Source organism: Schistocerca nitens, chromosome 12 (assembly GCF_023898315.1).
Source record: "Schistocerca nitens isolate TAMUIC-IGC-003100 chromosome 12, iqSchNite1.1, whole genome shotgun sequence".
Lineage (NCBI taxonomy): Eukaryota > Metazoa > Arthropoda > Insecta > Orthoptera > Acrididae > Schistocerca > Schistocerca nitens.
The window spans coordinates 189,681,492-189,690,848 of NC_064625.1; the positions used below are offsets into that span (position 1 = coordinate 189,681,492).

Genomic DNA, 9,357 nt, shown 5'->3' on the forward strand with positions numbered 1-9,357 from the left:
ATATCTTTGTCAAAGATATTTGATGGTGTAATAGGGACTTTGTCAAATGTCGTCCAATATTTGATCAAATCTCGGGCCTCGCTGTAGATTTGATCAAAGAAGTCGCTTGTCTTCTGTTCACTGCAGTGTGACATGTTACCACATAGAGCGCTAGCATCGCTGCAGCGTTCTGTCGTCTGTAGTGTTTTTATTAACATTGCCGGTAAATACAATTGGTGTGTGCCGACAACTACAAAATTAATAGAGATGTATGAAGCTGATGAGGCGCTTTACAACGTGAGGCACCCTAAATACAAAAATAGATTAAGAAGATTGGAGACGAGACCTGACCTAACCTAACCTAACCTAACCTAACATAACCCTCTCCTGTAGCAAGGAATCGGAGTGTTACAGTGAGCCTGTCTTCTGAAGATGTAGCAGTTCTTAAGTGAATATTGTGCTTTGTGATATGAGGATACACTTCACTGAGCACATACAGAAATGTATGCTCATCCATTCTTAAGTAATTGATGTACGACTTGACGTCTTCCACTGTAAGCTCACGTAACAAGTTTTGTTGAATGCTTTTATCGTGTGGTCGTAAAACCCACGGCTTCACCCAGATTAGATTAGTTTTTCGTTCCATTGACTTGAAGATTTACCCCAAAATATTATCCCATATGACATTATGGAAAAAAAGTAGGCAAAGTATGCAAGCTTTTTCATTTTTATGTTGTCTATGTCTGCTAACACTCGAATTGCAAATACAGATTTGTTAAGGCGTTTCTGCAGTTTTGTGGTGTGCTCCTCCCAACTGAATTTATTATAAAGTTGTAATCCCAGGAATTTCAGACTGTCAACCTCGTATGTATGGTTCCTTTTTTTCCCCCCACTTCTTTTCCGCATGTGCACACAATGCAATTGCGGTACGTGCAACTGCTGCGGTTAATAACAAGTTGTTGTCAGCCATCTTGAACTTAGACGAAAAATTTGATGACAGTTGTATACCCCTTCTAGCGCTACGTCAAAGATCTTTGTCAAATATATTTGACGGAATATTATATCACATCTTTGATTAAATCTTTGACAAAGAAATTTGATAGTGTAATACTGGCCTAATACACGGGCGATTGTTATTGACTTGCATTCCACGGCTGCGCTGTTTGTTGATAGCCGCGCTGCCAACTGCAGTTATTTGAATTATTGTCATACGACTGGTACGGAGGCTAATTTCCGTACTGCCTTTAATTAGTGTCATTCGTAGGATTATAATGGCTCCGATTATTATTCCGGTTTCGCTTGTAAGGGTAGTTATTGTCTGTTTTCCATTGGGAATTACCGCTATATAGTCCGTGAGACGAGTGATTGGTAGTGACAGTTCCGGCGGGCAGACGGCGCTGTTGCCGAATGTGGCTCACAGCACGCGGCGCCCTGTCTGCTACACGCATTCTCTAGCAGCAGAAATAAAAGCGAGACAAAATACAAGTCGTATTGGTACGCGTGAATTTATTTAAAGTTGATGCTTGAAATATATTAACTCGAAAACTGATAAGAGCTATTTAGTACAAGTATCTAAGATGCTGAAACATAATAAAGTTATTTGTTAAACTTCACAACTGAAATGAAAACTATTTTCGCAAGTTGTTGAACATTAGCAGTTTTGGTTTCCATTGTTAAGTATTAGCATTATTAATTTGTTCTACTACAAGCTACAGAATAATTGGTCAGTGTATTAAGAGTTATAATCTGAAGAAAGTACTCACAATATGATGATCTGGTTGTAGATCGATAGCAAACTCCCTCCTTACATTCCTGAATACGTTGTAGTTACTGTAATGGAAAAACACCACTCACATCACTGTCAGAATCTGATTTGACATTGTATTCCTCAGCACTACTCGAATTATCACTGCTCTCTCCCAGATGTATAATTAAATTTTCGATGCATTCTTCCACAACCCCTTCGGTTTTGGCCGCCTCTCTGATGGCACTTGCAGTGCTGTTTACAATTTTAGCCCACGTCTCGCTTGTCACTTTATTGATAGCTGCTGGAAGGAGAGTTTCCACTTCAGGGATCGTGAATTTTTTATTGTTTGCAGCAATGTAATTTTTTATCTGCGCCCACACTCCTTCAATTGCATTGAAGTGACAGTGGTATGGAGGAAGCCGAACGATTTCATGCCCGTGCCTTTTAGCAATCTCGTCAATTACATATGTTGGAAATTGGGGTTTCTTTTGTGCCACAATTTCGAGCAGTTCCGTCTTCCTTAAATCTTCTCTGAAATCTACTTTTCGCCGTTTCAACCACTGAATGATATCGTCTTTTGTTGTTGCCAAGGTTGGTACCTTATCGTGAACAACGGAATGATAAGGCGCATTGTCCATAACAATCATTGATGGACTTGTCAGATTCGTCATAAGCGATGTCTCGAACCATTCTTGAAATACTACACTGTTCATTTCCTCATGGTAATCTCCCGTCTTTTTTGACCGAAACATTTTCAAGCAGTTTGGCACAAAACCTTTCGATGTTCCTGCATGTAAGATAATAACACGCCCTCCTTTGCCAACAGGCACTGCCATTGTCCCCTTGGGCGTTCCATCATTCCAGCCTCTACGTAAAGAATGGCTGGCATTGACCCAAGTTTCATCTAACCATACTATACTTTCGAATTCCACACCCACGATCCTGCGCAGAAATCTGCACCGCCATGCAACTACATCTGTCCTTTCTATTAATATTTTGCGTCCGTCAAACAGTGAATAGCTGAAGCCTATGTCTTTCAACACTGTACGCAATGAAAATTTGCTCCCTTTAAAAAGATCGTCTTTCTGAAGCGACACCTGTAATTTAGATAGAGTGGGATGTTCCCTTCTCTTATAATAGCTGTATATATGACGACGAATAGCGTCTTTCTGAAAATCGTCCAAAGCTGTTACCTGCTTATTTCTCGGTCGCTTCTTTCCTGGTGTGTACAGCTTTGTTGTGCCACTCTCGTCACAATCTACACTATACTGTTCTTTCCCAATCTTTACAACAGTGTTCTTACTTATTTTCAATGCTGCTGCAGTTCTCTTCACAACCTGAACAACAGGAATTAAGGGCCCACCTTTGTCCTTTTTTTTCTCAAAGTAATCCCTCACAGAGCACACGAATTCACGGGCCTGGGTGTGTAGCACACTTTTCTTCCTCCGTTTCACTTCTTGTGTTGGGCGGGTACTACCCGCCGCACTAGACATTGTTTACAACGAAACATAAACAAAGAAACACTAAAAACAACAAAAACGAAATAAACTGCGAATTCAGCTTCAGACAAACGACGAACGACCGCACCGCCTACACGCGAGACACTGGTAAGTTTCATAAGCGCGCGCGACCGGGTTTCAGAGCGACAACGTGGCCCTTGCTACCCGCTCAAAGTCAGGCCGTCATTGGCTGCCTGCCTGCGGTCGCTAGGCAACGGAAAGACGCTACCGAGCTGTCAATACTAAAGACTCGTCTCCCAGACTATAGCTACCGTTGTTGACGCTGTTGTGGTACTTGCGTTTTCTGTTGTCCGACTGAGAAGAATTATTGTAATTCGGCGATTGCCAAGTGTTGTTATTTGAACTGTGTTTCTTATTGGCGCGGATCTCCTCATGAGCCGGCCGAAGTGGCCGTGCGGTTAAAGGCGCTGCAGTCTGGAACCGCAAGGCCGCTACGGTCGCAGGTTCGAATCCTGCCTCGGGCATGGATGTTTGTGATGTCCTTAGGTTTAACTAGTTCTAAGTTCTAGGGGACTGGTGACCTCGGCAGTTGAGTCCCATAGTGCTCAGAGCCATTTTTCTCCTCATGAATGAGATTTAATGAGTCTAATATAGACAGAAAATCTTCCTGATCATCCTCCGATACGTTAACTAATTTCTCTTGTATGAATGCTGGTAACTTCGACTTCAATATCAGTACGACATCTTTGCTCGAAATTGGGGTATCCGTAATCTTGCGTAGATAATTCTCAAAGTACTTCCTTAGACCTCCATTCTTCGGATTAAAGGGTTCAACCTGATAAACTTCTTTCCTTAGACTCTTCTGTACTCCCTCGCTCCAAAAATTGTCAAAAAATGACTTTTCGAAGTCACTATAAGTATGACATCGATCGAGCCTCTCGGTGCCCCTTACTGCGGATTCACCGGTAATATGTCCTGTGACATATTGGATTTGCTGTATGTCCGTCCAGCTATTCGGAAAAATAGTAGAGAAAGATTTGAGAAATACAATAGGGTGAAGATTCCTTTTGTCTGGATTAAATAACTGGTAGTTTCTGTGCTTAAGAAGACTCTCTTCTTTCAGGACCAATTTATTGGTTGATGCTGTGTGTTTGCATGATTGGGTCTATTGTCTGTGGGGTACTCGTGGTTTAGTGATTCCTCATCTATGTCGCTTACTGACAGCAAAGAGTGTGGATAGCGCTGAGACTGTTCTCTGCCTTTCGATTGAGCTTACTGCTCAAGGTTTTGCAATCGTTGCGTTATTGGCAGTTCGTTGGTCACTGAACGACTGATTATTCCTAATTCGCTCACAATGGTGTCTCCTGTGACGATCCAGCTGTTTGGACTGCTTCCGGTAAATCAGTTCGTAATTTATTTGCGATTACTTCATCCTTAGATGACAACCAATTTTGGTATTTTTCTTCTAATCTTTTTACTTTCTCACTGAGATGTTCGGCTATTTTTTTTTCTCGGTATGCAATGATAACTTTAATTTCATCTGTCAGGCGGTCTACTTGTTCTTTGACAGTACCAACGTCGTTGTTGATTCTGTGGAAGTGCTGATCAATTATTTCGACACGCGAGTTTTTGCCAGTAATATCGCGGTTTATTTTACTAAAATTGTCGTAAGTTTGTTTGCCTAATTCCGTACAAGCTGCCTGAAGCAGAGTATCTGTTTCAGCTTCATTTTGCTGATGTATTTGGTCGAGTTTACGCTCGATGTTTTCTGATAGTTCTTGTTTTAATGTTTTGACTTCTTGAACAATTTTGGCATCTAACTCAGTTTTAAATGAGTCAAGAGTAGTCTGAATTTCTTGACATGTTGCTGAATTACTAATTTCATCTTTTTTTACAAGATTAAATAGGTCTGCCTTAGTCACTTGATTTTCAGCTAATTTAGCCATTATTTCTTTCATTTCTTGTAGCCAAGATTCATTGTGGTGGAGGGGGGGGGGGGATGCGGTAAGTGGATCCTAGAAGTCGGTATATTCGGCGCAGGTGGGCAAACACCTACGGAAGTTTGAGCTGGAATCATTTCAGTCATTTGATTCATTTCCGCGATTCGTCCTGTGTCTAATCTCCTCATGAGGTTCAGAAGTACTTTCAGTCCGTGCTGTCTTAAGTCTTGATCTGTGGTGGTAAGGCACATCGGTCATTTCGTCAACGTCATCTGTCAATGGTGTGCGTCTGTGTTTGTAAACAGTGATGGGGCGGGGGAGGGAATTTGAACGCTGCGCGCTCGTCAGTTGTCAACAACGCGGTAACGAGGCTATCACGTGCTCATTGTTGCCTACTGGGACAGTCTACTTAACTCATACGTCACATAAACAATTGGCGATACTAGTGGGGAAGACAGTACGGATGCGCCAGAAATAAAGCAAAAGAATTCCAACGCCGTGAACGAATATGGATGACAACATTTAAACATGAAAAATTTACAAATATTATCGTAATGCTACTAATGCTTCTAATATACCAATTTCTACTGAAAGCAGATTTTAGGCAGGAAATTACGTGAAAAAGGATGGGATTTGGTGGGATTTCAGATGCTTCGGTCGTTATTGGATACTAATGAGGTTCGACTGCAAGAATTGAAAATAGTACTCACCGCTGTAGTTTTCTTGGTCGGTCGATTAACTTGGTTAAATTTTTTTCGCGTTTTCGTCCGTCTTATTTGGTTCGTGCTTTTACGACTCCGTGCAGTATTGTCATCGGGGTTGATGTTGTGCACGAAATAAAAAAACAAAAATCAAGCAACAGAACTTAGAAATTTTTCACTAGCCACTATTAATATAAATTATATATGTGGCGCTTCAGAACAAGTTCGCAAGCAAAAATTTCGGTGGCGCCCCTGTTCGAGCGCCAGTATATTATTATAAATACTGTGAATGGGGGAGGGGGGCGGGTGGAGAGAGTATTTTGCTGTTAACTATGGTAGCTGATGTTTTAGAAGATGTTTTTTAGCCTGGTGCGAGTACGCCGGATTTCGACATAAGCGCACCTTGTTCCGTGCAATGACGTGTCGGATACTTGAAAGAATCGATCAATAATTTTGATACACTTTTCTGGGAATTGTAATCAAATTTTCGCCGGATAGCTACCGAGCCTGGATTCCAACAAGATTACCGAAGGGAGCTACGATTGGAAATGAAGTACAGCGAATTACCATTCAGTGATGAATGGTAGCCGGCCGTGGTGGCCGAGCGGTTCTAGGCGCTACAGTCTGGAACCGCGCGACCGCTACGGTCGCAGGTTCGAATCCTGCCTCGGGCATGGCTGTGTGTGATGTCCTTAGGTTTGTTAGGTTTAAGTAGTTTTAAGTTCTAGGGGACTGATGACCTCAGAAGTTAAGTCCCATAGTGCTCAGAGCCATTTGAAGCATTTTTTTGATGAATGGTAGTTTGCTGATTACGACAACTTCTTTCAAGTTACTCCGTCCTGTGGAACCGTCGATGATTTCTATGACAAAAAAAAGGTTCAAATGTCTCTAAGCACTATGGGACTTAACATTTGAGGTCATCAGTCCTCTAGACTTAGTACTACTTAAACCTAACTTTAAAAAATGTTCAAATGTGTGTGAAATCTTATGGGACTTAACTGCTAAGGTCATCAGTCCCTAAGCTTACACAGTACTTAACCTAAATTATCCTTAGGACAAACACACACACCCATGCCCGAGGGAGGACTCGAACCTCCGCCGGGATCAGCCGCACAGTCCATGACTGCAGCGCCCTAGACCGCTCGGCTGATCCCGTGCGGCTAGAACCGAAAGGCCACTATTACTTGCAATACTGCCACTGTAGAAGAGAGGCCCCAAAACCAAAAAGATAACAAGTACAAGATTTTAATTACTTCCCTGCAGTTTAAAACTGTGTGCAGACGAGGAATCATACCGGAGGCCTCCGCTTTTGCCAGGCACGCGCTCTGCCACTGACCTACCCGAGCACGACTCGCCACCTGCGCGTCTACGTTCTGAACTGGGAAGAGCCGGAAGGAAGGAGTCTTCGGATGCCTCAGTCGGTACGAGCCCTCGCCCGCAGAGGGCAAAGGACGCGGGTTCGAGTCGTCCTACAGCACACAGTTTCAATCTGCCAGGACGTTTGAAATTAGCACACACTCCGCTGGACAGTCAAAATACACAGCGGCGGGATTTTCACTAACTTACTTGCGGTACTGTCATCCCATTGGGACTTTTTGCTCGGCGCCTCGCCGCAGCTGCAGTGTTCACCGGCTCTGCTCGTGCCCGCAGTTTGACGACTTCGCGGCGCAGAACGCCGACCACCTGAGGCAGTCTTCGCTGGCGGTGAAGCAGGCGCGGGACAAGATCACGGTGAACGTGGCGTGGATGCAGTCGCACTACGCGGAGCTGGCCCACCAGCTGGGGCGGGTCAGCCAGACGGCGGGGGCGGCGGGGGCGGCGAACCAGTAGCGGCTGCGGCTGCGGTTGCGGCGGCGGCGGCCGAGTGTCGAGTGTGTATCTGCTGTGTTGTGATCCCTGACAAATAAATTAATGCCAACACTTTACCCACTCTGTACGTGTTTCTTTCCTCTCCAATTCCCACAGGACATCACCTAAACTACGAAGGCTACTAGGAGGTTTTACAATACGACGCAACAATAAGTCGCAGGAGGCTGATTGTTGCTGTGTTCCGAGAATACTACATTCCTTGCATCGTAGCCGCTGTGCCAAGTCTCTGGGTGCAGTCGTTCACTATATAGCAGGGTCAGTTCGAAGTGTCTGTGGCACCGTGGTCAAGAAATGAGATTCGGGCAGTTTTGCGGTACAACTTCGCGCGTGGCTTAAACGTAGACCAGTGCTTCGAAAAAATGACTCTTGCACTCGGTGATGTGTGTCCACATCCTACAACTAAGGCCACGATCATCGCTTACGGAGGAAAACATTGACGCTGTGAGGAAAATGCTACATGAAGACAGCCGTGTCATACCTTACGGCTGAATGCACCAGCAATTTTTTCGATTCTGCATGATCGTTTGCACAGCCCCGGATCCACGATATTTCCGAACCGAGGCAAAAACCTGATAGAACAGCAAACATTTAAAAAATAATCGATTTTTAAAAAATATGTTGAATTTGTAGCGCAAATCTTTCTGACGAGCTTTATATACAAAACATATATTCGAGGGAACGTAAGACACGTTATTCGGTTGTAAGTGTCCCAAATGCAGTGCCACGCCTCCTCACGCAGCATTCTTCTATAGCACGCCACTGTACGAGCGTGTATATTTTGTAATGGAAGTCACCAACTCTATGTTCGGGACAGTGGAAATTAAAATGTCCTGTGCTGCCTCTTCTGGTCCCAGTCGGCGGTTTGACATTCTACCCACCCTTAAAAGAAGATCACAATAACATTGGGTGCGATTATTTGAGACCCGGAGAATAAGAACTCTCCAACAAATCTGCACTCTTTATTGCCTATTAGCTAATAACTTTCTCTTTCGTGTCACATGACGTTAAACGTAGCAAACGCAAGAGACAAGGAATACAGTGCACATTTCTTCAATCATTGGGTCCCAGCATGGTTTCCCTTACTTACACTACGTGCTTTCCTTTCTGCGAAAGAATCTGTTACCTCATCAAACAAATGCAAAATCAAAATGTCCGTGTCTAATACTGAACATGCTCTTAATACGAATTGTACCCTAAAGTGGTGTGGTTTCTCGATTTGATTACGTCTATTCTGTACCTGTCTTCTACATAAAACGAAATACGCCTTCCTAATATTGCAGCAATTGTAAAATACCTTCACCAGCTCGACACAGTCGCGAATATAAACAGTGATCTAATAGTGTCAAATGTTTTTTTTTTTATTCCAGTCTGTGATCACAAAATAAATATGAAGGAAGGAATTTATATTGTGATGAAAGACTGGAATTAAAAAGCATTGTAAACTACGCCAAATAAGCGAGGCTGTTTTGGCACAAATTATCGCTTTGATCTACCTCGTGTGCATAAATAACACGATAGAATAAAATTCACGAAGTAACAATATCAGACGCGTATTAGGCCAACTATAAACAAGAAGTCTTATCTTAGAAGATACTTTGATTACTTCGATATTTTTCTCTGCCTCGTGATGACTGGGTGTTGTATGATGTCCTTAGGTTTGT

At 43.2% G+C, this 9,357-nt stretch overlaps 1 protein-coding gene across 3 annotated transcripts in view; it reads left to right on the forward strand.

The window, feature by feature from the left end:
- LOC126215393 (aminopeptidase Ey-like) overlaps positions 1-7,690 on the forward strand; it is a 406,189-nt gene extending 398,499 nt beyond the window's left edge. For all 3 annotated transcript variants that reach the window (XM_049942100.1, XM_049942099.1, XM_049942101.1), the window contains exon 15: positions 7,478-7,690. In XM_049942100.1, the coding sequence (XP_049798057.1) occupies positions 7,478-7,657 (180 nt within the window). In that variant the 3' untranslated portion in view covers positions 7,658-7,690. The remainder of the gene's footprint in view (positions 1-7,477) is intronic.
- The last annotated feature ends 1,667 nt before the right edge of the window (positions 7,691-9,357 follow it).